The following is a 27149-nucleotide window of genomic DNA, read 5'->3' on the forward strand; positions in this document are numbered from 1 at the left end:
GGGGTGAGGTGAAGAATTGCGGTGGGAAAGCAAGGTGTTCTGTGTAGGATGATTATGAAAGTGCTGTTAACATAACTTGTTAAAAACAAGAAGTGCCCTAAGCCATACCCTACAGTACAGAGATTCTCTTCACCTGTCAAATTTCCCTTGAAATGCCCCCCTAACTCACCTCCACCTGCACCTATTATAAGAGTTCCTTTCCTTTCCCCCACTGAAAAGCCTTATTTCCTTACAAAAACTAAAGTAGCAATTAGCATATTGCCAAACACTAATGTTTCATTGCTGTGAAAACTAAGAGGTGTGTTTGAATGTGAGGTAATCTTGGAAAAGACCTGCATTAACTTTTTTCCTGAAGCAAGAGCTAGCCTATCAAAATGATCACTGATGCAAGCATGCATACCAAAAACATGTACTCTTTTAACCTTAGAAAAAAATAGATAGGTGTAAAATTTCAGAATTATTTTAATAGTAAATATTAGCTGAATCATTTTAAATTAATTCTACCATTGAAATCTTTGTTCTAAAAAGCTTTACACACTATATATTTACCATGATGACCACACAACCTTTATAAGAAATAAACATAAAATCCATGTTAAGGTGAGAACTGAGCATTGAGTTAGGGGGTTACTCAGATTAAAGTACACATTTTTGTACAATAAGATCTATGGTGAGCAAGATAACAGACTGTTTTAAACATATAATAATTGAAAAAAAATCTATATGCCAGAATGTTAATATACTTGGGACAGTGGAAAGGGTGTAGTTTTTTCTTAACTTTAAAAAGATATGTGAAATGGGAAAATGGCTTTCTCCTCCTGGGCCTTTATTTTCTTGTCTATAATGTTAGGGTTCAGATGAGATGATCTCCATTGTCTCAGTCAGCTTTGACATTCTGAGATTCTGTCAGTTCTTTTTTCCTCAAGTCATTCCAGGCCAAATGGTGCCTGAATAAGTTCTTAAGTCAGTAGAAATTTAAATAGAGTGCTATGTTTTGAGGAAGATATTATTTTTACTGGGGGCTCAGACTATTAATAAAACCAGAAAATTATATCACAGACCAATGTTAATTTTTCATAATATAGGGAATAATCCTATCCCTATATATTTAATTTCTTGGAAGATACTGTTTTTGACCACATTTGATTGCATTATTGTTCAAATAATGCTATCAAGGCAATTATGACATCTGTCAATTTTGATGACTCTCTGCCCCAATGAATTCTTATTTTTCTCTACCTATCTAAAATTGGAATTTGAGGAGCAAGAAAAATGAATGCATTATTAGTAGCTGTCACTGCTTTTAAAGATTAACAAAAAGTCCATAGAGAAAGTAAAACAATTTTTGAAGTTCAAAATAATCTTAAACAACACAAATGTCCCAAATAGCACCCTCATTTATTTTAAATATTAGCAGAATGCCTTATGTAAAATTTTCTCTAGAATGAAATAAAATTACCATAGTATTAAATATTCAAAATGTTAAGCAAAGCAGAATTACCAGAAGAGCAGAGGAGGGAGAGAAGGTGAAATATAATGAATTCACTTGCACTATTTGTCTTCCAGGTTGCTTCTGCAAGAATATTCTTCACGTCAAACTCATTTGCAGACTATTTCAAGCAAAAGGACTCTTCTAGAGCTATCTTTATTAGAAAATCTGATAAAGCTTATTTGGAATTATTTTACAAGGAGCTAAGGTAATGGAAAATCTGTGCAATAGCTAAATGCATGCATAAAGATATGAATTATAAACGACAAACCCCTTGATATTCCATGCCCATTAGAAGTCTAAAATGAAACATTTAGAGCCAAATGCCTATCACTAATGATCATTCTTGAAACTAGAGACTTGATATAAAATGAAACATGCAGATCTATATTATATTCTGGGTTCTCAGGCAATGATACAATACAGGTAGCAGCAGTGTGTTTATTATTCACTCAACAAACTTTCATTAGGTTGCTAACTTTGTAGCCAAGTGCTATGCTAGGACCAGAGGATACAAAGGTAAATAAGACTCAAAGTTCCCATGATTTCTTTCATTATGAGCATTTATTTCAGCACAGGTCCATTCTAGAAATGCTTCTTATTCAGGACGATGAGACATTCAGAGACAAAGAGAGAGAGCAGTTGGTTTGTGGAATTCTGTACAATTAGAATTTGAGGCCATTCTAATAGGTTTATTAGCAGAATCTAATTCCACCACTGGGCAAACAGGTTCTTCTTCCTCTGGTTATGAGGCAGCTCACATATATTGCTTGCATAGCACTAGACCAGGGGTCGGGAACCTTTTTGGCTGAGAGAGCCATGAACGCCACATATTTTAAAATGTAATTCCATTAGAGCCATTCAACAACTCGTGTATCTTATGTATTATCTAATAAAAATTTGGTGTTGCCTGGAAGACAGCTGTGATTGGCTCCAGCCACCCACAACCATGAACATGAGTGGTAGGAAATGAATGGATTGTAATACATGAGAATGTTTTATATTTTTAACATTGTTATTTTTTTTTATTAAAGATTTGTCTGCAAGCAGATGCAGCCATTAAAAGAGCCACATCTGGCTCACCAGCCATAGGTTCCCAACCCCTGCACTAGACTGAGGGTTTGGCTACCCCCATATGATTTCATTTGGACTAATTGTTTGACTTCACTTTTTGACAATTTGTAGTCAATAAGAAAATGAGCTTGACCAGGAAGTGGCATTGTGTATACAGCATTGGACTGGGATGCAGAGGACCCAGATTCAAAACCCTGAGATCACTGGCTTGAGCGCAGGCTCACCCGCTTGAGTGCGGGGTCACTGGCTTGAGCATGGGATCATAGACATGACCCCGTGGTTGCTGGCTTGAGCCCAAAGGTCATTGGCTTGAGACCAAGGTTGCTGGCTTGAGCAAGGGGTCATATGCTGTGCTGGAGCCCCCAGTCAAGGCAAGTATGAGAAAGCAATCAATGAACAACTAGGTGCTGCAACAAAGAATTGATGCTTCTCATCTCTCTCCCTTCCTGTCTGTCTGTCCCTATCTGTCCCTTTCTCTGTCTCTCTCTGTCTCTGTAACAAAAAAAATGATATAAGTGTATATATTACTCTAGTAATATCTTTGGTAATTTTCCCTGTTGTTTCAAAGAGAAGTGGTTTGTATTACTAAAATGTCATATTAATACTCTACAAACTATGATGAGTTTACCGTTTGATTCACACTTAGAGATCAACAAAAGTAATTCTTCTTTCTTTTAATATTAAAGAAATAAAACAAGACTGTGCAATGTGCACTGACTTATACAACGTTTAAGTGGCTAAGTCATAAGTCAAATTCAGTTCCATCCAGCTTCACAATCTTCATGAATTTCACTCCACCATGCTGCTAGGTCCCTCTAGGAGGTGTTTTCCAGTGGGCCAACCCTACGGAGCGCCTTATTTTTCTCCAACAAATACATATTTAGAATAAGAAAAGTACACACGTTAAAAGTGCTGGTAAAACCTATTGTGAATTTAGGAAATCTAAAGTGAGAAAAAAGAAAAAATTTGTGCAGATAGCTGTTTGATGCACCTATGGTTTCATTTTCAAACGACCATTCTCTCGAGTATTCAAATGTTGACTCTGACTTAATAATGGAAGCATCCCACATCATGGTTTCTCAGCCTTGGCACTATTGACATTTTGGAGTGGATAACTCTGTAATGGGACCTGTCTGTGCATTATAGGGTGGTTAGTGGCAGCTCTGGCCTCCACCGACTAAATAACTACCAATTATGTCAAAAATTTCTTTAAAATATTGACAAATGTATCCTGGGAGGCAAATCACCAGAAGTTAAGAACTACTACTCATACCATTAAGCTTCTTAAGACATTTTTAACAGAGAGTCTAGAAACTTAGGTGTTGAGGAAAAAAATATCAGAATTCATTCTATTTTTGAGTGAAAATCTAAGCACTTGGTAATACCTGCTTTTATTTTCACATGAAATTACAAAGTCTTTAATGTCAATTCATACCACCGTTGATTACTGACTTCTCCCTTTACTAATACAAAGAAATTGAATTTCTGGAAGATGAGGTTATGAAAGCTCACTATTACTGTGTCAACACTCTCACAGATGGTCTGCAAAACATTTCTTAGGTTTTAGTCCAGCAGTAAGGAACCTTTTTGGCTGAGAGATTAAAATATGAATGCTACATATTTTAAAATGTAATTCTGTGAGAGCCATACAATGGCCCATGTATGTTACGCATTATCCAATAAAAATTTGGTGTTGTCCCAGAGGACAGCTGTGATTGGCTCCAGCCACCCGCAACCATGAACATGAGCGGTAGGAAATGAATGGATTGTAATATATGAGAATGTTTTATATTTTTAACGTTATTATTTTTTTCATTAAAGATTTGTCTGCGAGCCAGATGCAGCCATCAAAAGAGCCACATCTGGCTTGCAAGCCATAGGTTCCCGACCCCTGTTTTAGTCAGTGTCTCCGTAATGTTCCAGGGTGAGGAGGATAGAAAGAACACATCAAAACACTTAGGTAACACAAGCAGGCTTGACATCCTTTAATAAATAGTGTCAGCCCAGGCCTGAACACTGTTACTTTGCAGAGTTTGCACCAGCAATCTATTGGGGAAAAGGACAGAGTCAGAGAGAGAATCACAGGGAAGACAGGAGCACTGGGCTTACAAATAGAATGATATTTAAATTATGTTTCTCTGTCCTGAAAGCACCTATAATACACATACTAAGTGCTACAGCTAAACAGTTTGGACAAAGTAACCCAGCCAAAGAGTAGAACCCAAGGCACTTGATCTAAGGTCTACTTTAATCCACTTGACCATCTTTCTTCATTAATGAGGACAGAGACCATTCCACTCTTGTCACATTTTCAATGATGTGGATCAATTTTCCTAAGAGGTTCTAGAAGGTCTTTCTTTTTTTTTCTGTTTGCATTTCAACTGCATTGTATGTGATTCATTTCAAGTACAAGTGAATTGCAAGTGGAAAATTTCTGAGAGCAACAGAGTTGTACTTGACATTTTGGGGTCCTGGTAGCTGAGGAGCTCTCAAAAAGGTCATATACATCTTTGTTGCACTGCAAAATGCCAAGAGCAATTCGGTAGCAATGGGAAATTGAAAGGGAAATTATTTTCTACTCCAAACTGGAAACATGGACTCTGAAGAAGGATCTTGGTTCTATTAATTATGTGAGGGAAATTGTCCTTGGATATTAAAAATTTTCCCCAATAGGCAGTCATCTTTTTTTATGATTTATGAATATAGTTTTACTAACTATCTACACTACACAAAGTGCTCATTTTTTTCCTTGATTTTGTCTTAAATCAAGAATGCTGTCACTAAAAAGCACTTATATCCATGGTAATTTCTCTATATTCTTGAAGCTTAATGAACTTGATTCTTTTCAATATTATAGGGAGAAAAAGTTGGGGAGAATATAGTATTTGAAAGCAGGCAGACTTTAAAAATTTTCATTAAAGAAAAGATACTTTTTTGTGGTTGTTAACATAAAATTAGGGATAGTATAATAGGAGTGGAATTTAAAAAAACAGAAACATATTTCTCATATAAAATAATCCATGAGTTTAATTTTGCATTAACATTACATTTCTGGGGGCAGGAGATGGTGGTGATGGTGGCAACCGAGCATCTCTTTGGTATGTTATTCTGTGTGAAAACAGAATCTTTAGGTATATGTGAATATTCTAGAACTTTATCTCATTCTGCATGGGCTCCCATCTTCACACAATGTAGGGAAACACATTCTTACATTTATGTTTGTTATAGGATATGATAAAGGATACAGATGAATAGCCAGATAAAGAGACACATGAGGGTGAGGTGTAGGAGGGTCCCAAGTGCATGAGTTTCTGTCTTTGTGGATTTGGGGTGCATTACTCTCATGGTGGGGATATGTTTGCCAACCTGGAAGCTATCTTTTGGAATTTTCATAGGAGATTCTTCACGTAGACATGATTGATCATCAAGTCCATTTTCAGCCCTTCCCCCTTTTCAAGAGAATGGGTTTGGGGGATGAAAACTCCAAGCTTCTAATCATGGCTTGGTATTTCTAGTAACCAGCCCTCATCTTTGAGCCATCCAGAAGCCCATACAGAGTTGCCTCATTAGAACAAAATATACTATCACTTGGAAAGTTATAAGGGTTTCAGGAGCTTTGTGCCAGGGGTAGAGTCTAATAAATATATTTTCAATTATCTCATGAAAGCCAAAATAATTTTCTTGTATCTATCTGTTTTGTTTGCCTAGCCTCTTTGCCAGTAATTTCTTGAGTTTTTGAAATAGTAAGTTGGGATTCTGCATCCTGCAGTCTTCTTCTATCCTCTACTCCACATCCTTCTCCTTTGGCTACATTAACATATCCTGGATGTGCCAACTTCTGCTACCACTCTGTGCTCTGGCAAGAATTGGGTCAAGTTAATGTTAATTGAATGGATAGCTCTCTGGGAAATGGTGGTAATTCTATTTAATATATTTGTGTGAGCGAGGGAAAAAATGTGATGACTTTTACCCCTGTGAAATGCAAAGAACATCATGAGACAATAGCTGATAAGGCCATGTTTTCTAATGTGGGAACAATAAACATCATTAGCATAAAGGGATTGGCAAGAAAATATATCCCAATGAGAAAAAAGAGGAAGAAATAATGGAAAAGGACTTTGAATAACTCACTTACAATGCAGTTTTTGCTACTGATTTGGGATGTGGGGCTAATAACTACACCTGCTTTTATATACTTACATGCAACCCCCCCCCCCCCAAACATACATTATTACACTGGTTTCTCTCTGCATATAACACAAATGTGAGAACCAACTAAGTTGTGTTTTTGAATTAGAAAGGATTCTTATAAATTTTGAGGGTGTCAGGCTTATAAATAGCTGAGATTAAATAGTCTTTAAATTTCTTTTAGAAATACAAGATTTCTAAGATTCTTTAAAGTTCTTTTGTGTGTGTATGACAAATTATACCATTGTTATGCAAGGAATTTACATAATATGTAGAAAGACTATTATTTGGTACTCAATACACTTTTATATAATTAATAAACACATGAAGTAGGAGGAAAACCATCTCAATTCTCTTACATCGGGGGTTTGATTAAAAGTCTAAAGCATCCATAGCCCCACATTTATTTTCTGATGAAATTAGGCAATCATCATTATAGAAGTTTTATTCCTTGGAGAAATTGAACAGAAATGGTTCTGGCCATCAGACATGAGGTCCAGTTGTGGCAGGTGTTATACACTGGACTGAATACAGAGGAAACAAGTTGATTTGTGGTGAGATTTCCAAGTCTTCCTCCTATCCCCTGATCCCAGAGTGCTGGCAACCAGACACATAAATATAGATTGGAGTAAGTTGGATTTTTTCCTTCTACAATTGAAAATCAGGAGAATAGATCCATATAAAACTAATGTTCTTGTGGTAATTCTGTGATAAAGATGGTCACCTCCCCATTATTCTACAATGCCTTATACAAGTTAACAAGTCGAGTTGCCATTCAGGATTTTGTGTGCTGTTCTTAAACATAAAAATGTAGCTAAGATAGCCAGATATTTGATGGAAATTTCCAGCATTCCAGACAGCACAATCAAACATCAAACAAAGATAATAGAGACAACATGAGAACAGAAGTAAAATATAATAAAAATACGAGAAATTTAAAAATAAAAGCAAAATGAAACACAAACAGTAACCAAATTATTGAATGATATGGCCTCACCACCATCACAGAAAGAGAGTAGGACAAAAAAGGACAATCAGAACAAGGGAGAGTTCGTGAAAAATAAGACTTTGGCAGTGAACTGACGGGCGAGAAGATTAAGTACAAAGAGGAGAACCTGTGATGGGGAGTCTGCTGTCATTCCTGAGGTCCGTAAGGATCGGGGTAGAGGAAGATTTTTAGACTACAACTAATGATTGTAGTGAGCTACAGCTATTTTCCCTCTTTAAAAATACTTATTGGTAAGCAGCAACCTTGTCAACGAGTCAACAGTATTCTTGTGGTCACTATGACAATCTGAGAAATTCTAATTCGAACTTCTCTCCTGCCTTAATAATTTAGGTAATTGTTCCAGCATATTTTTTAACTTGTCATCATTTCCTAATTTTCAATAGTTTCTTGAATATTATCAGTTGCAAATTACTGTTAAATAAGTATATTATACACTGGTAAATAACTTTATACTTTCTCAAGTTTTTTACATAAATCTCTCAATACACACTATTAAAGAAATAGAGTGGTTTCTTTTGAACTTATTAAGCACAGATGAGTAACTGTGTTTCTTTTGGGTAGATTTGTGGCATATATATTTAAATGTTCTGTCTTGGTAGCTGGTTTGGGTTACTTAAATCTTTTGCCTCTCAGCTTTAGTTACCACTCACGCATTAATTCCAAACATTTTGTTCAAAAATCTCTAATAAAGGGTTACATTGCACTCTATACATTTATTGGCATATCTGTTGCCTAGAAACTCCTCTGAAATGAAGGCATAGTCTTAGTTCCTAGGATGGCATTTTAGCCCAAAAAGGTATTCAACACATTTATTTGTATGTATTGCACTGATGAACAAAAGTCATCTCCTAGACACTGTGGACTCATGGATTACCAAACCACAGTATTAAGAAAAAAGAGTAGAGTTAATACATTTTGTTGGGCTTACAGGTATAAAGATAGCTCTAAGAAATTTTTTAGTTTTTTATTATTTAGATCCAACTGGGTACCAAAGAAAAAGGTGTCTATAATAAAGTAGAAATTCTATGACAGATAAGGAAATCTTAATCATTGGTCTGAAATGCAATTATCAGAAGAATTGTGGTTAAATACCTGAGATTCTAGTATTCAAATGTTTAAATTTTTAAAGTCACCTTAAATAAAATTAGGAGTAAAAATAAAGTTAGGAGCAAAAAGTAAAGTACCTACCTTTTCTCATTTTATTTATTTATTTATTTATTTATTTTTACTGGGGTAACATTGGTTCATAAAATCATACAGGTTTCATGTGTACAATCTACAATTCATCATCTGTATATCGCACTGTGTGTTTACCCCCTAAGTCAGGTCTCCCTCCATCGCCATCTAATACCCTCTACCTTCCTCTTATGTTGGACATTATTCACTTGAGTTTCCCTATTGTAGAATTATGGAAATGTCAAAACAGAATTTCTCCACACATGCTACATTTTTTATGATCTTTGGATAGTTTGTCAAAATTATTCTTCTGAATAAAGAATTAGAAACCATACTCATACTCATTAATTTTTATTTTCTTTATTCTTTGTGTTTCTGAATTTTAAAATAGGCCAATACAATTCACCTATGAAATGAAAAGATACTTTTCATCCTTGGGTTTAGATCCCACTAAACAAGAGGACAGTCCCACCCAGAGACGGATTTAACAGTGGGCGCACTGGGCACGTGCCCTGGTCTCCAACTTCTGAAGGGCCCTGCAAAACCCCAGCCTTACACTTTTTTCTAATGTAAGGGGCCCAGTATTTTCTTCCGTGGCCCAGGCCTCACCCTACCTTAATCTGCCTCTGCCCCCACCCCCAAACACACTTACAAACAACAAAATACCTTACCTTGAGCTATATAAGGCGTGGTTTCCTCTTTCGGAGGGATGTTTGTGGGTCGAGGTGTAGGGGCAGGAGGTCTGTTTAGAATGAAAGACCGACTCCCAATTTTTTTCTTTGTACTTATATTGGCTAATATCATGTCATATTCACCATCATTGATCTCAGCAAAAGTATAAGGATCTTCCTCCTCCTTCTGCTTCTTTTCATCTTCTGTCTTTTCTTCCTCTTCTTTGGGTTCACCTCCTGTTTCTTGCCTTGCACTTGGATCACACCAATTTTTACTTCTTTCCATTTGATTCTCCAACATCTTCCCTGCTTATGAAATATTTAGTTCGTGGTTACTCTTCAATTATATGCAATCTTTTTGATGTTCACCTATCACTTACTTGAATATCCCCATTATATTTATATATTTTACCATATATTACAAAAAGAGAAAAGTGAACATGGATTTTACCAATATATCTAATATATCCTCCTGTAGCTTGTCATTGTTAACATTGTTAAGAATAAACTTTTAACAATGGATTTCTCTCAAAACATAAATAAGCATATAAATATTTATAATGTGGAAAAATTCACTCCACATATTCAATGCATGATTTAATATCAGGGAATAAAGTTATAAAATTAAGCCTCAAATTCCAAATGCTTTGAAAAATTGTTTTTCAAGTCTAATATTCTTTGACTTTTTTTTCACTTGAAGTCATTTTACCTTTTATAGAGTTCGCACTGGATATTCTGCCTAAAATTCAATTTCTCTAAAAATGACACAGTAGAATAACTAAAACACTATTGCTTGATTTCCTAGGCAAGTATTGCCCGATGATGACAAGCTGACCTTCAAACTCTTGATTTCTACAAGTCAACATGAACCTCACATTTAGGTAAATAAAACTTAAAGTAGATTTCATGACTTAAAAGATGGCATCAATTTTATCATTGGCTTGAACATTAATTCATATGAAAAGAATGAATAGTCTTTGATGGTTTTCATATGTAGTAAAATCTTTACATATTTTTATAAAAAGTATGAAAATGATTTAGTAGCAGTTATTTAGAAAATAATGATATCATCAACTTTGGTTAATGAATAAGTTGAAAAGAGTTTTGACAGTTCTCTGACAGGATAATGAGAATTTTAAGAGTTTTGCCCCATGGCAAATATTTTGCTTAAAGTATTAATAAAAACAATACAATGGAAAAGATTTTAGTTACCGACAAAAAAGTCATTGCTATTCTATGTTGTTCTGGGAGAGTCAGGCATATGAAAACTAAAGGAGAATATCTTTCTTTCTCTTGAGTGAAGCTCTGATTAAAAAAATTTTAATTTACTTACATATATTTTAGTGGAAAAACTTAGGAGCTAAGGAGAAAAGTTGTAGAGAAGACTGAAATAATATTTTCATAAGAAGACTCAGCAATTTTGAAGAGTTAGAATATGAGGAGAGACCAAAATAGATCATCTTTCAACAGTTTTAAATTTGATTGTTTCAGTTAGTTTAACCCAAGAAGAATACAGGCCTAAATGCTTATAACCAATTTTAAAATCACCATGACTTGCATTTTCCCTGAAGAAAAATATGGTATTGAGATTTTGAATTCATGGCTTATGTTTCACTGACAGCATCACAGGTGAAACCAGATTAAGTGTGTGGGAAACATTTTTACAGTGTTTTATTTTTAGTGGAATGTGTCACCTATCTTACTTTTATGAACTGATTTTCTGAGCTGTTATCTTTGTTTCTCTACCCACTTCCTTTCCTAACTCTTTCTAAAGTTGGGCTTGCACTAGAAGTAATATATTTTACTTTTTATTTCCCAATGTATCAGATTATACTTTTCATGTCAGAGTGGGACCTATATTCTTTCAATGCAGGTTGTACATTAGTAGGTAAAGATTAAAATAATTCACTTCCATAATTCTAATTTTTGAAATAATTGGAGCAAGAGTGTATAACAAAGAGAAGAATCCCTAAAATCCCAGGAAACCTGTTCTGAGAAGTATTTGGTACATTCTAATTATAGGCTCTATGGTCTAAGGCTGTCCCTCCCGCCCAGGATGGACCAGATTGACCAGCACTGCAAAAGTGGGCGGGTTTTTATAAAAAGGTTCGCCATCACGGGTCTAGGGTCTGAGTCAAAGAGGGGTCGTAAATGATGGCTACCTTTCAAGTTTGTTGTAAAGATAAAAAGAAACAGTTTGTTCTTTATAAACTGAACAGTTTTCTATCGTGTTCTGTATTATTGTTTTCTATAATAAATATGTCCATAAATCCATCATGGGGAATTTGATGCTTAGGGCAATGATGAGGAGGCCTCTTTTTTTTTTTTTTTTGATAACTTGAGGATATTATGCAATATTTTCTTGAAGGACAATTCCTGAAGGTATCCCTAGTTAAAATCAAAGAGCCCATATAAAGTCAGTGGCAAAAAAAAAAAAATGTAGAAGCTTTCAGTCTTACTTTCAAAGACCTTAATCAAAGTATTTTAAGAAAAAATATTGGCATTTCATTTTCCATAGACTGCCAATATCAGTCCTATGAAAAGATGACATTAAAAGTAACACTACGGATGAAATGTAAAAACAGAGTTTTAAGTAAAAGGAGTTTTTTTATTTTTATTTTTATATTTAGTACTTTCCAGAAAATATATTAGTAACCAAAATTATGCTTCTTGTCTTAGATATCTGGTGAATACACTCTGTAGAGCAGTTTTAGACTTCTTAACCAACATACCATATATAGAAATTTCCATTAGAAAAACACAATTTAGTATTAGCTCTTTTAAGAGATTTAACCTGATACAGGATGAATTTGCCACTTATCAATTAATTTTAATAATTATATAAAATTATTCACATTTGTTGAAATAATAAAAAATATACCAGAATTTTGTTGTCAGTGTACTACAAATCTATGTCCCTCCCCCATTCCCCAAATTGATACACCTACTTCATTGATCTACCTAAATGGTCTATATGAGCTTGGCACACAGTAGGTAATCAATAAATACTTGTTGAATGAGTGAATGGATCAGAGGAGTGCCCATGAGGTTTTCCATACTTTCCATTTAAGCAATACTTTCCATCTCTAAATACAGTGCATAACCTTAGTACAGGTTTATGTTGATCAAGTGGAACTTCCATAGAGACAGGGCCTTCAAGGACACAAAGGTTAAATTTAATGGCTTTAAAATTTACTTTGAAATAGTGCTTATATACTTTATAACCTTCTAGTATTCAACATCTAAAGTATTGTGACAAATGAGGTTTTGATAATAGTTCTTTCATCTTCCTTATTAAATTTTCTTTGTAAGAATATCTCCTGAGTTTAGAAAGTAAATATAAAATAGTGAACAATAAAGTGGGTGAAAAACAGTAACAGTGACAGTAAGCATGAGTGTGAAGCTAGAAGTTTGTTATTTGCACACTCCAGGCTATTAAGAGCAATATGGAAGCTCTTTTTGGTATTCTTGAATTCCCTCCCCCCATTATACACCTTAATCCTGCATTTGGGAGCAAATATGGTTATAGTCACTTAACTGTTTTTCCACTTAAACAATATATGTATATTTGGTCTCAATGCATTGTGTGATAAACCCTCTGCCACGTGCTTCCCTTGAACCCAACTGAGCAAACTTCCCCAAATCATTTTAAAATCTGTACTACATTAACCTTTCCCTTTGCCAGAAGACTGAGTATCTTTATTTATTTTTAGAAGCAAAGTTGTCGTTTACTTTTTCCATGTTACCTGAGGTTAATTTTTTTTTTTTTTGTACTTTTCTGAAGCTGGAAACGGGGAGAGACAGTCAGACAGACTCCCGCATGTGCCCGACCAGGATCCACCCGGCACGCCCACCAGGGGCGACGCTCTGCCCACCAGGGGGCGATGCTCTGCCCCTCCGGGGCGTCGCTCTGCCGCGATCAGAGCCACTCTAGCGCCTGGGGCAGAGGCCAAGGAGCCATCCCCAGCGCCCGGGCCATCTTTGCTCCAATGGAGCCTTGGCTGCGGGAGGGGAAGAGAGAGACAAAGAGGAAGGAGGGGGTGGGGTGGAGAAGCAAATGGGTGCTTCTCCTATGTGCCCTGGCCGGGAGTCGAACCCGGGTCCCCCGCACGCCAGGTCGACGCTCTACCACTGAGCCAACCGGCCAGGGCCACCTGAGGTTAATTTTAAGGAAGAATTTACAGACTAATTCCTAGTTTTGTTTTTTTACTTACTTAAAGCTTTGCAATGAGACTGTTACAGAAGGAAAAAATAATTGAAGGAAGGAAGGAAGGAAGGAAGGAATGAAGGAAGGAAGGAAGGAAGGAAGGAAGGAAGGAAGGAAGGGGGGAAGGAAGGAAGGAAGGAAGGAAGGAAGGAAGGAAGGAAGGAAGGAAGTAAGTTAAGGGCAGTTATCTCTTGCCTTATTTCCTGGGCCCTAGTTGTTAAATAATGGAGTGAAGTTGCTCTTAGTTTTAGAAGCCGATCTTCTCTGTATAGACTTGCTACCACACTATATGCTATGTAAGTCTGTCAAAGCTTTCGTTCTCTTTTTAATTTTAAATTTACCTTGTAATGTGAAGTGAGGTTTATCCAGTTGAAGGGCAGCAGCTACAACAGCTCGTGGAGGGGGAAGAGGTGGTCTGTTGTTCATGAGTGGCTCTTTTGAGTTAATTTCTTGATTGTCTCCAGGAATGGACATGTACAAGTCATCATACTGGTCCTCAGAACTCCCACTGTCAACCTCAGGTAGGCTGTGCTCGGCCTCCGTGTCTGATTCAGGCTCTTTTTCTTCCTTTTCTGTTTCATTTGCCTCAGCTCCTTCTGCATTCTGCCTGTATGTCTGCCCACTTTCATGAAGAAATGCTGGCTTCTGTATGGCTGTTTATGATGAAGATTGCATGATTTCATTTAAACATACCATCTGGAGGCATTTCATATTTTGTAATTTCATACAGAAGTGGTAGTACAGCTAATAAAACTTTTATGATGTGATATAGTGGAAAGCTGACAAATGCATAATTTTGGTGTATAGTCATTCTTGGGCTTTTAAAATATTTACTGACTGAACAGTTAAAGCTCCATTATATCTTGCTACCTCAGTATGAGGCACAATCATACGCATAATGTTCTGATTCTCTAGAGTTACTGTTCAAGACTCACAGATATGACTGTACTATTGTATTTTTATTAGAAAACAGTAAAGCTGACATAGTAAGTAATAAGAGATGGAAAAGTTAAAGACAAGAAAAAATAAATCTTAACTCACTTGTAAGTAATGCAATAAAAATAAATGTGATTCTTATTGTTATTATTTTAATACATCTTTATCAACAGATGATACTTTCTTGAAAAATGTTATTTGAGAAAGTGTTAATGTTTTTTGATGAGAAAAGATTCCAAAATCACCAATAGTAGACAGCTCTTTCTAAGGCTCAGTTCTCTCACCTATAAAATGAATTCTATCCTGAAATTTAACCTAATGATCCAAATTCTCTCCATTCTAAGAATCATGATTACAACACTTTTTTTTATACTGTACACAATAAATGCTCTCTAACCACTCAGGAAGAAAATAGAAAAACATTATAATGCAATACTTTTAAATCTTAAAAAATTTTTATTATATTCTTTTTATAAAAATTCTCCTCTATGGCCCTGGCCAGTGGCTCAGTGGATAGAGCATTGGCCTGGCGTGTGGATATCCCAGGCTTGATTCCTAGTCAGGGCATGTAAGAGAAGCTACCATCTGCTTCTCATCCCCTCCCTCTGTTGTCTCTGCTCTGTAAATGCCAGTTGCAAACCTCCTTTTTCAAGTCATGGCAATTAAAAACATCTCTGTTCATTAAGTCAGTCAGATAATACCATTTAATTTCACTTGTATGTGAAATCTAAAGAACAACATAAAGAAACAAATAAAATTGAAACAGACTCATAGACACAGAGAGCAAACTAATAGTTGCCAGAGGGAAGGGGGTTAAGGGGTCATATGAAAGAAGTACAGGGATTAAGAAGTACAAATTGGTAGTTACAAAATAGTCATGGGATGTTGTAGGAGATATAGTCAATAATATTGTAATAGCTATGTATGGTGCCAGGTGGGTACTGAAAATATCAGTACAAACGCTTTGTAAAGTATACTATTGTCTAACCATTATGCCATACACCTGAAATGAATATAAACTAACACTAAATGTAAAGTGTAATTAAAAAAAAACTCCATTCATTGACAAATATCTATTATTGGGGGCAGAAAATAAACCTCCATTGAGAGCCACTGTGCTACTGTAATAATTCAGGGGGAACTGATGACAGCGTGGACTAGGAATAATCACAATGAAAAAGAGAAATGGCTGAATGCTGGTTCTATTTTGAAGGTAGAGTGAACAGTATTATCTGACAGATTAGACGTGCAGTAGGCGACAAAGATAAAAGCCATTGGTGACCAGGGTTTTGGACTGAATTGACCAAGGATGGAGTCTTTACTGTCTGTAATGGGGAAGTCAGCAAGTGGAGCAGGTTGAGAGTGGCAGGAATTAGGATGTCCAAATTTGGAAATGTTAGGTGGGAGATGTGTATCAGACATCTTGGTGAAACAAGCTGTCGTAAATCAATGTAATCTGACATAATGGGCACAGTGATATATATCTACAAGTACTCTGAATTAATCTTCAGACACTAGGTTACAGAATTCCATCCTTCTGTAGTCAGTGAGGACCTTAGGGAGCATCCTCATCCAATCTTCTCATCTCCTAGCTGAGGGAACTAAGGTCTGAAAAGAATGTGACTTTGTTTAAAAACAGAAAACCAATCGTAAAAATATAGTTGCTAAATAGTTAGAATATTTACATCAACCTGATTTGTGTATTTTCTTTGGGTAGGAAAAACCAGTGTTTGTTTATTAAACATTGAACTTAGAACTATTTAAATTAGCAAGATAATTTACTAATGTTTCTACCCTATTATAAATTATAAATTAAAAGTCACTTGGTTAATTCCTTTTTCATGCTCTCTTCAGTTTTACTTTTTCAGTTACATATATATAATACAAACATTACTTATATACATTATACATAACCTATAGAAACACTTACTGGGAAAATATGCAGAAAGTGAGGTAATATCTTCTTCATAGTCATGCTCTTGCTCATTACTTATACTAATTTCTTGGATCTGAAAAAAAGTGAATATAATTTTCAATAATATGCATTAATCTATTATAAATAGTCTTAGAAGTTAGAGGGTATTATGCTAAATGAAGTCATACAAAGACAAATACTGTATGATTTCACTTACTTATAGATCTAAAAATAAAATAAAACAAACGGATAAACAAAACAAAAGCAGACTCATAGAAATGGAGAACAAACTGATGTTTGTCTGTCAGAAAGAATGGGTGAAAAGGTGAAGGGGGATATAGTAAAAAATAATGTGAAATGTTTGCACCGTGACAGATGGTTATTAGACTTGGTGTGCTGTTGTGGAGACAAAAACTATTCGGAGTAGCAAGCCTGTCATTTGGTTCCTGTTACTCACACAGGGCACCACTTGTGATGACAAAAACTATTTGGAGACCAGTGAAATGTACTGGGGGGCAAAGAGGAGGTAACAGTCCTGGTCAGCAGATCAAAGGACTGAAGTCCCATCCTTAGCTTCACTCAGATATTTATCAGCAAGTACAAATAACTCAAGGAAATACAAAGACGTTCTCAGGGGGGTGAAGTAAAGTGCAAGGAACATGCTTACTCCTAATCTCTGTTCTGAGAGCCTAAACATTTTCGTTGCTAAATCTTATCCTGCTGTTTTGCTATTTCCAGCATGCACTGTTTCAGTACAGGGTCAGAGAAGCCCCTTGACTCTCATCTGCTCAGGGCTTTTACCCTAGGGTGCCTTGCTGTCTCTAATTGCTTTCCTAACTCTACATGTTTTCATAGCATGTTCCCACAGTGTGTTAATCACATTATATGATAAATGTTGATTCACTATGTTGTACACATGAAACTAATATAATATTAGGTGCCAACTATACTTTAATAAAAATTAAAAAAAATTATCTTGACATTTGCCTGATTCTCAGTTCTCTAAATAAAATATCCAGTATAAACAATAAAATCTATTAGTTAAAGTGCTCAGTGTAATAGTCTAACCCATACAAAGTCTGTGCAGTACACACTGTTTAGTAAAATTAAAATAATTTATTATAAAAGATAAACTAAAATAAAAACTTTCTGTTAACTGACATATATCATATAAAGTTACATATGGTTTTGGTATCTAGTACTGTACAAATTGATCATAATATTCTGATTTTGAGGGAGTGAATAAAAGCAATCTTCACATAGCAGATGTTTTCTAAATCTTTTAATGAGATTCTGAAGATATTCTAATTAGCCCAAGCTTGCCCAACTTTCTACCATGTTAATTATAAATTATTGTACCAATGTTAAAGCATATGGTGGTCTGTGAAATGAGAATAAGAAGTCATATATGTTTAAAGAGTAACAATTACCCAGTAATATTTTATATATTACCAAAAATAAATGATGCAGTATTGTTGATAAAATTATAAAGATTATTCTTACTAAATGTTAAGAATAATAATTAATGTTATACTAAAGCTATGATAAACAGAAAATAGAGTCTCAAAAAACTTTTCAAGGGCATACTGTAAAAATAAATATCTTAGCTCTCCTTTTATCTTTTAAGAAAATTTGCTTCTCCTTAGGCTATATAGGTATACAGCCCAAAGCAGATTCATATAATCTCATGAAAGTTTCTTTATATGTTGTAGGATTTAGATCTTGAATGTAAAAATTAAATAGGAACAGCCCTAAAAACACTTCATAAAAGTTTTCATTCAATGTCTCTGGTGAAGTGAATTACAGTAGAATAGTGCAAATTTTTACTGGACTGAAGCATCTTGAAGAGTAAAAGCAGTGAGAAATGGAAGGCATCATGTATGTAGAGTTCCCTTTCAGAAACATTGATGTTAAGAAAACTTATAGAACAACTTTGCTTAAGATTTGCTTTTCAAAGAATGAGTTAAAAATTTTGGCGAAAGAATTATTTAAGGTAGGCAAGGGCTATGAAGATGGCAGGTGTAACATTTCACAGTACTGGTGTACAAAATACTGTTAAGCAATGTGAGATACACAGATATGAAAATTTCATAATCCCAAACCTCAGTATAAAATTAGTGGGGATGAGAAGAAACATAGATAAGGCAAAATGAAACATTCTTTAAACATATGTATATACCTGCAAAATGTTATAAGACAGAAACATGCATTCATTTGCATTGCATTAATAGACTGGAGAACAATTCAGATCAGGTGATATTCAAGCTGAGTCTTAAAGGATAAGTATAGTTTTAATCTGTAAAAAGAAGGGAGGGAGCAAATTCTTGATCAATGGGTAAGCATGACCGCAACAGCAGGGTGACTTGGTAAATAGTTCATTTTGGTTTGATTAGGTTGAATAGAGGAATATATTTGAATCACAAGATAGGATAGTGCATTTAGGTTTTATTTTATAAAGTTTTAAATACATGTCAGTATGTAATTATTTTCTAAGAAGTGGGAAGTAGCATGATCCTGCTTGTATTTCAGAAAACTAATTCCAACAACAGTGGGGTAAGAGAGAGAGGAAGTTATTTTAATAGTCAAGGTGAAGGGTAATGAGGATAGTGAAAAAAATTGAATGGAGAAAACAGATTTAAGAAATATTCAATGTCACTCCATTAAATTTAAATTTAAAAAAAATCAAGGACATGGGGTAGACAAGATTTTTGTTTGTTTGTTTGTTTGTTTTTATTTGCTTCAGTGGCAGGACTGAAGGCCAAGGGTCAAATAGGAATATGGTAAGTATTTGTTTAGCACAATGACATCTGGTAACCAGTTCTAGTGCCCACATTTCTCCCTCCCTCCCTCCCTCCCTTCCTTCTTTTTTTTTCTTTTATTTCTTTTCTTTTCTTTTCTTTCTTTCTTCCTTTCTTCTTTTTTTTTGAGAGAGAGAGAGAGAGAGTCAGAGACAAACAGATAGGTGAAGACAGACAGGAAAGAAGAGAGATAAGCAGCATCAAGTCATAGTTTCAGCTCCTTAGTTGTTCATTGATTGCTTTCTCATATGTGCCTTGGTAGCTCCAGCTGAACCAGTGACCCCTTGCTCAAGCCAGCGACTTGGGGCTTAAACCAGTGACCAGTGGGTCATATCTATGAACCACACTCAAGCCAGCAACCCTGCACTCAAGCTGGTGAGCCTAAACTCAAGCTGGATGGGCTTGTGCTCAAGCTGGCACAATTAACCTTGGATTTTGAACCTGGGTCCTCAGAGTCCCAGGCTGATGTTTTATCCACTGTGCCACCACCTGGTCAGGCTAGATGTGAGTTTTAGATCAAGATATAGTATCAACATTCTTCAGTAGCCTTTATATTGCTTCATGTAACACTTGGAAATATATGTTAAAGTGGATATATGGGTATTAAATAGTGAATATTCTAAATTTTTTATAAAGTTAAGCAGTTTACCAACTTGGGAAAACAGAAGTAGTAACTGTATGGTGGCCAAATAAATTATTAATTTGATCAACAAGATTTTTGACTATGAGAACAGGTTGATAGAATTAAGTTTCAGAATAACTAGGTGCAAAGTCCAAATTAGGTTATAAGATACCAAAAAAATTGCTTAGATGCAAGCAATTAAACATCAAATTATAAACTACATTTAATCAAATTTTACTGTATTTCTAAAATATGAAGGATCTCAAACAAGTTGTTATGAAGTTAAATGATTAATTAGGTATTAGGTGTTTCTGAACAATAAATATACTAAAAATAAAAGCCATATACTTGTTTCCACAATTTAAAAATAAAGTTAGATGGAGAAGAGACAGCAGAAGGAAGGAATTTAGTGAAAAGATAGAAAAAAATGTCAGAGACAGGAGGATATAATCATATAAATTAAAGGTTAAAACTAAGAGCTGAGAATTATTCTTAATCAATTTCCCTCAATTTCAGAATAATACTCAGAACTCACCTAAAGCATCTTGAAGGGGAATCAATTGCTGATATAAGAGACTTTACTAACTCAAGAAACAAGTTAGTTCTGAGATTTTCTTACTATGTAGTTTAGACACATCATCTAACATTTTCAAGCATGATTACCTTGGTTCATCAGTCAATAAGTATCTGTTGAATATATATATATATGTATATATATACATATATATATATACATATATATATAATCTTCTTAGGATTCTGAACATGTAGGTAGAGAAAAGAATCTTTTTTTTTTTTTTTTTTCCATTTTTCCGAAGCTGGAAACTGGGAGGCAGTCAGACAGACTTCCGCATGCGCCCGACTGGGATCCACCCGGCATGCCCACCAGGGGACGATGTTCTGCCCCTCTGGGGAGTCATTCTGTTGCATCCAGAGCCATTCTAGTGCCTGAGGCAGAGGCCACAGAGCCATCCCCAACACCTGGGCCATCTTTGCTCCAATGGAGCCTCGGCTGCGGGAGGGGAAGAGAGAGACAGAGAGGAAGGAGAGGGGGAGGGGTGGAGAAGTAGATGGGTGCTTCTCCTGTGTGCCCTGGCCGTGAATCGAACCCAGGACTCCTGCACGCCAGGCCGACGCTCTACCGTTGAGCCAACCGGCCAGGGCCGAGAAAAGAATCTTAAGTATTTGGTTTGACTAAAGAATACAGTAGATCCTGACCAGGCGGTGGCGCAGTGGATAGAGCATCGGACTGGGATGCAGAAGACCCAGGTTCGAGACCCCGAGGTTGCCAGCTTGAGTGCAGGCTCTTCTGGCTTGAGCCAAAGCTCACCAGCTTGGACCCAAGGTCACTGGCTCAAGAAAGGGATGACACGGTCTGCTGAAGGCCCACGGTCAAGGCACATATGAGAAAGCAATCAATGAACAACTAAGATGTCTCAACGAAAAACTGATGATTGATGCTTCTCATCTCTCTCTGTTCCTGTCTGTCCCTATCTATTCCTGTCTCTGACTCTCTCTCTGTCTTTGTAAAAAAGAAAAAAAAAAAGAAAGAAAAAAGAATACAGTAGAAGATAAGAATGAAATCACTATAGGTTGGAATAACTAAAGCTGGAATTTGCAGTATGGGTAGAATTTTAGAGATAAATCTTAAATATAGTCCTCGCAGCTAATGCCTGCTTTTTGAGCTAATGAATGAATGAACAATAAATGGATTGGTAGAAGAGGAACAAATGTGGATATTCTTGGTAAAGAGAATGGTGCAAGAAAAAGCAAGATTGATTAGATCATATGCAGAGATCTGAGAGCAAAACTACCCAATCAAAGCAGCAGGTAAATTTAGGAGAGAACATGTGAATATTGAAGGGAAGAATGGAGTCAATCTTTGCTTATTATTCCCCAATTTAGAGTATTGGAAAAGTCTCTAGATGATGATAATGATCAAGATTACTATTAAATATCCCATCTATAAATACATATAGGTTATAGAGATTAAGAGTTTGAGTCCAGAAGCACTGTCAGACACCTTATTCAAATCTGATGTTTCCATTTATCACCTATGTGAGCTTAAGCACATTCCTTTCTCTTGGTCTTGCTGGATGTAAAATAGGTATGAACATATCTTACCTCACATGGTAATTGTGAAAATTAAATAAGAAACTACATATTAAATACTTAGCATAGTGCTAACATCTTATCTTTATTAACATCATTATTTATTACAGAATGAATTTTACATAGCCCTATTTTTTCATAATACTAATATTTGTTTATGTCATAATTTATATTTTGTTAAAAGATGTAATGAAGATCAGTTGTGTTCAAATTGGAATATAAAAAATAAAAATAAAGACCTCAAGATAGTATGTATTATTTTTGTAGCTTACAATGATTTAAAAAAATATCTCTAATTTAAGAATGAGGAATCACAGAATATATGTGATGATGAATCAGAGCTAGACCAATTAAGCTAATAAAAATTAAGCAGAGCTCCTGGGTATGATTATATAGGCTGTACAATGAAATTCTCTCAGGGCATCATCCCATAGACTATGGTATATAAGGCAACCTGTGGTCTGGTTATCAGCTGGATTGGTGAGGAAAGAAGTCTCAAATGATTCTATAGTGTTTAATTCTCAAATGACTTATATTTGATTTACAGTCTTGATATTATAACCAAGACTTGTTTAGGCTAATAATAAAACTAGTTTTCTTTCTTCCAGCATAACATAATATGAGAGAAGACAGGTGAGAACCCAGAAAGGTGTTTTATACCTGGAGCATCAAGAGTAAGGAAGGAAAATATGGCCATGAATGAAATACAAAGTAGAAGGATGAGTAGTCAAAACTGATTCAAGAACTTGACTTTAATGAACTATGAACCTTGTAGCGGTGACAATGGCTACTCATAGACCAGATGAAGTACATCAAGGGGCCGAGGGGAGGCAACAGTCCTGGACAGCAGGTTGAAGGACTGAAGCCCCATCCCCAGCCTTACTCAGATATTTATTAGCCAGTACAAATAACTCAAGGAAGCAGAAAGCTGAAGTGCTCAGGGGGTGAAGCAAAAAACAAGGAACATGCTGACTCCTAAACTCTGTTCTAAGAGCCTAAATATTTTTCATTGCTAAATCTTATCCTGCTGTTTTGCTATTTCCAGCAGGCACTGTTTCCAGTATGAGATCAGAGAGGACCCTGGATTCTCATCCCCTCAGGGCGTTCACACTAGGATTCCTCACTGTCTCTAACTGTTATCCTAACTCTGAATGTGTTCATAGCATATTCCCACAGAATCTATGTTTGCTGCATTTATTACTTCAACTCTGATTTTTTTATTCCTGTAAAAGAACAAAAGCATATACCTGACACCAGCAAAAAGCTTTGCTATTAACAATTCTAAAATCTTGAAATTAGTTTTAGTTTCAAAATCATAATTTTTAAAAAAGTAAACTTCTGTAAAGGAAACAAAATAACACTATGTCAAAAGTATAAATCATTATCCCATTCTAAATACTTCAATCAAAGCAAATTAAAAAAACATGCTTTCATTTGGAGGAAAATAAAATAAAAATTTAAGAGTGGATGAATTTACATGTTTCCAAGTTAGCAAACTAGACTTATTGAAGAGGTAACCAGGTTTACATTTATGTTGACTATTACTAATAACCATATGTTTTCTTGTCTGTTGAGCCTTTGATAATTTGAGTGAGGGTAAAAAATAGCAAGTAGAAAAAAAAGAAAGCCTAGTAATGAAAGGCTAACATTGTCAATACCACAGTAGTTGGACATTTAATTTATCTAAAAACAGAGGAACAAGTGGTTTCTGAAATCCAACTCAGAAGCAAACACAAAATACCACTTAGACACCAGGCAATTTCTGACAAAGATTATACTCCTGAGGTGTTAGATGAATGTTATTTGATAAATTAAATGAGAGACCCTTAAGTTTATATTATTACCACCTGAAAATAAGTGATTTTTAACAAATTAAATAGAAAGATTCTCAAAGCTTATATTGTTGCTGATCTATTTATTCCCATTAGATATTTACATAGCTAAAATAATCCCTAGATTCCAGTTACAGAATATAAGGATTCAGTTGTATTGATTAGAGCATTTAAATCATGAAAGATCAATAGCTCAAAAAGGCGAATCATAAATTAATGATGATATGGTGAAATTGAAATAAAATTTCTAGCCTTAAACCCTTAATTTGATGGTGGGTGACTATTTAGGAGAAGCTTTTCCCATGGGAAAAAGTTGCTACAGATAAAAGTATATAAAAATACTTATTTTATATATTGTATTTAATATGTTTTATATATTGCAATACCCCATAGTGCTCTAAATATTTCTTCCAATTTAAAAATTTTACATTAAATTATGGAGTTTAATTAACATTATCAATAACATTCAGTAGCAAACTAGTATCTATAATCAGAGATACTGCTTTTATATATCATTTTGCAAAATCATTCTTTAGTCAAATTTCATGGCCTTCCGTCTGAAAATATATAGCGGTCTATATTTCGAACTAGAAAAATCCCTCTCAAAAGATACATAAAGGTTATCTGACCAGGCAATGGTGCAGTGGATAGAGTGTCGGCCTGGGATGCTGAAGACCCAGGTTCAAAAACCCCCAGGGTCACCAGCTTGAGTGTGGGATCATAGACATGACCCCAGGGTCATTAGCTTGAGCCCAAAGGTCTCTGGCTTAAGCAAGGGGTCACTGGCTTGGCTGCAGTTTCCTGGTCAAGGCCCATATAAGAAAGCAATCAATGAATAACTAAGGTGCTGCAACTATGAGTTGATGCTTCTGATCTCTCTCTTTCTGTCTCTCTGTCCCTGTCCATCTGTCTGTCTGTCTCTCTGTTTTAAAAAAAAGTACATTAAAGTAAAACTAAAGATAAACTGCATAAGACAAATTTATTTGAACTTCATGTAAGGTTACACACTCATAGAGCTACTTCCAGAGGAGAATGAATATTCTCATATGTATCAGACACATGAATGCTCAATGAATAGTTTTGCTATTAAAAGCCACTATTTACCAATCCCAATTTACCAGATTCTACTAAAGTCAGTCATGATAAGATTTTTTACCATTCCACTTAGCTTTGATGACTACATTGGCAAGATGTACATTTTTAGATCTTTGCCTAAATACAAACCTATTTATGATAATGTATTATATAGAGAGTTGTACACTCAAACCTGTATTATTAGCCAATGTCACCCTAATAAATTCAACAAAAATTAAAAAAGAAACATTATATAAAAATGCATTTTTATGTACCAAAGACAACATAAAACTATAGTAAAATAAATTTTATAAGTTGATAAAAGAACAAAACTTTTGAAAATAAATTTGTATTGCTTTTAATGTAACATAAAATGGAAAAATTTGTGGTACAAGAAACAACATTGTTATATATTAAAGAGATATACTTCCTCCATACCCACATGTAACATTAAAATGGAAGAGAATCAATAAAACCAATAAGCTCACTTTAGAAGAAATACATAATTTTCTTTAGCTCAGAATTCTAAAAGCTTTTAATCTGTAATAATAAAATAAATTTTATTTTGTGAGGGCCCCAACAAAGACGTTAAGTGTTCTGCTTTTTACATTCTATAATTACTGAAAAATGAGCCTCATTCCACTCTATTCTGCCAATAGGAGTTGCAAACTATCTTTTTTTTTTTTTTAATTTTTTTTTATTTATTCATTTTAGAGAGGAGAGGGAGAGACAGAGAGAGGAGAGATAGAGAGAGAGAGAAGGGGGGAGGAGCAGGAAGCATCAACTCCCATATGTGCCTTGACCAGGCAAGCCCAGGGTTTCGAACCGGCGATCTCAGCATTTCCAGGTCGATGCTTTATCCACTGCGCCACCACAGGTCAGGCAGGAGTTGCAAACTATCTTGCTGTAAGGTAGTAACTTAGCATTTTTAAGCTTCAAGTGTCAACATACGTAAAATGATTAACGTAATACCCTGTATCAACAAAACAAAGAACAAAAACTATATGATCCTACCAATAGATGCAGAAAAGGCATTCAATAATATACAACATCCTTTTGTTTAAAACATTCAACAAAATGGGTGTAGAAGGAAAACACATCAATATAATAAAGGCCATTTATGACAAACCATCAGCTAATATCATATTAAATGGTAAAAAACTGAAAACTTTTCCTCTAAAATCAGGAACAAGACAAGGTTGCCTACTCTCTCCACTCCTATTCAACATAATGGTCGAAGTTCTAGCCAGAGAAATCAGATAAGAGAAAGATATAAATGGCATTCATATTGGGAAAGAAGAAGTAAAGGTTTTACTTTTTGCAGATGATATGATTCTGTATATAGAAAACCCCAAAGACTCAACAGAAAGGCTATTAGGAACAATAAACCAATACAATAAGGTCACAGGATACAAAATTAATATACAGAAGTCTACTGCTTTATTATATGTCAACAATGAAACTTCAGAAAAAGAACTCAAAAAAATAATCCTTTTTACAGTTACAACAACAACAACAAAAATACCTAGAAATAAACATAACAAAGAATGTAAAGGACCTATATAATGAAAACTACAAAGCATTACTAAAGGAAATTGAAAAAGATACAATGAAATGGAAAAATATTCCTTGTTCATGGATAGGAAGAATAAATATAGTTAAAATGGTCATATTACCAAAAGCAATATACAAATTTAATGCAATTCCCATCAAAATTCCAATGTCATTTTTTAAAGAAATGGAATAAAAAAAATTATTAGGTTTATATGGAACCATAAAAACCTTGAATAACCAAAGTAACCCTATGGAAAAAAAACAAAGCTGGAGGCATTACAATACCTGACTTCAAACTATACTACAGAGCCATGATCATCAAAACAGCATGGTACTGGCAGAAAAAATTGACACACAGACCAATGGAACAGAATAGAGAGCCCAGAAAAGAAACCCATATATATGGTCAAATTATCTTTGATAAAGGATTCAAAAACACACAATGGAGAAAAGTAAGCCTCTTCAATAAATGGTGCTGGGAAAATTGGAGAG

At 35.0% G+C, this 27149-nt stretch overlaps 1 protein-coding gene across 2 annotated transcripts in view; it reads right to left on the bottom strand.

The window, feature by feature from the left end:
- Positions 1-27149, bottom strand: part of BANK1 (B cell scaffold protein with ankyrin repeats 1) — a 395229-nt gene that overhangs the window by 37236 nt on the left and 330844 nt on the right. Inside the window, exons 8-10 of one of the 2 annotated variants that reach the window (XM_066280104.1) lie at positions 16681-16759; positions 14156-14467; positions 9608-9913 (exon numbers count right to left, since the gene is read on the bottom strand). In XM_066280104.1, coding sequence (XP_066136201.1) covers positions 9608-9913; positions 14156-14467; positions 16681-16759 — 697 coding nt within the window. Of the gene's footprint in view, positions 1-9607; positions 9917-14155; positions 14468-16680; positions 16760-27149 lie in introns of both variants that reach the window. The other variant, XM_066280103.1, reaches the window with a different exon arrangement.

This window comes from Saccopteryx bilineata, chromosome 5 (assembly GCF_036850765.1).
Source record: "Saccopteryx bilineata isolate mSacBil1 chromosome 5, mSacBil1_pri_phased_curated, whole genome shotgun sequence".
NCBI classification, from domain to species: Eukaryota; Metazoa; Chordata; class Mammalia; order Chiroptera; family Emballonuridae; genus Saccopteryx; species Saccopteryx bilineata.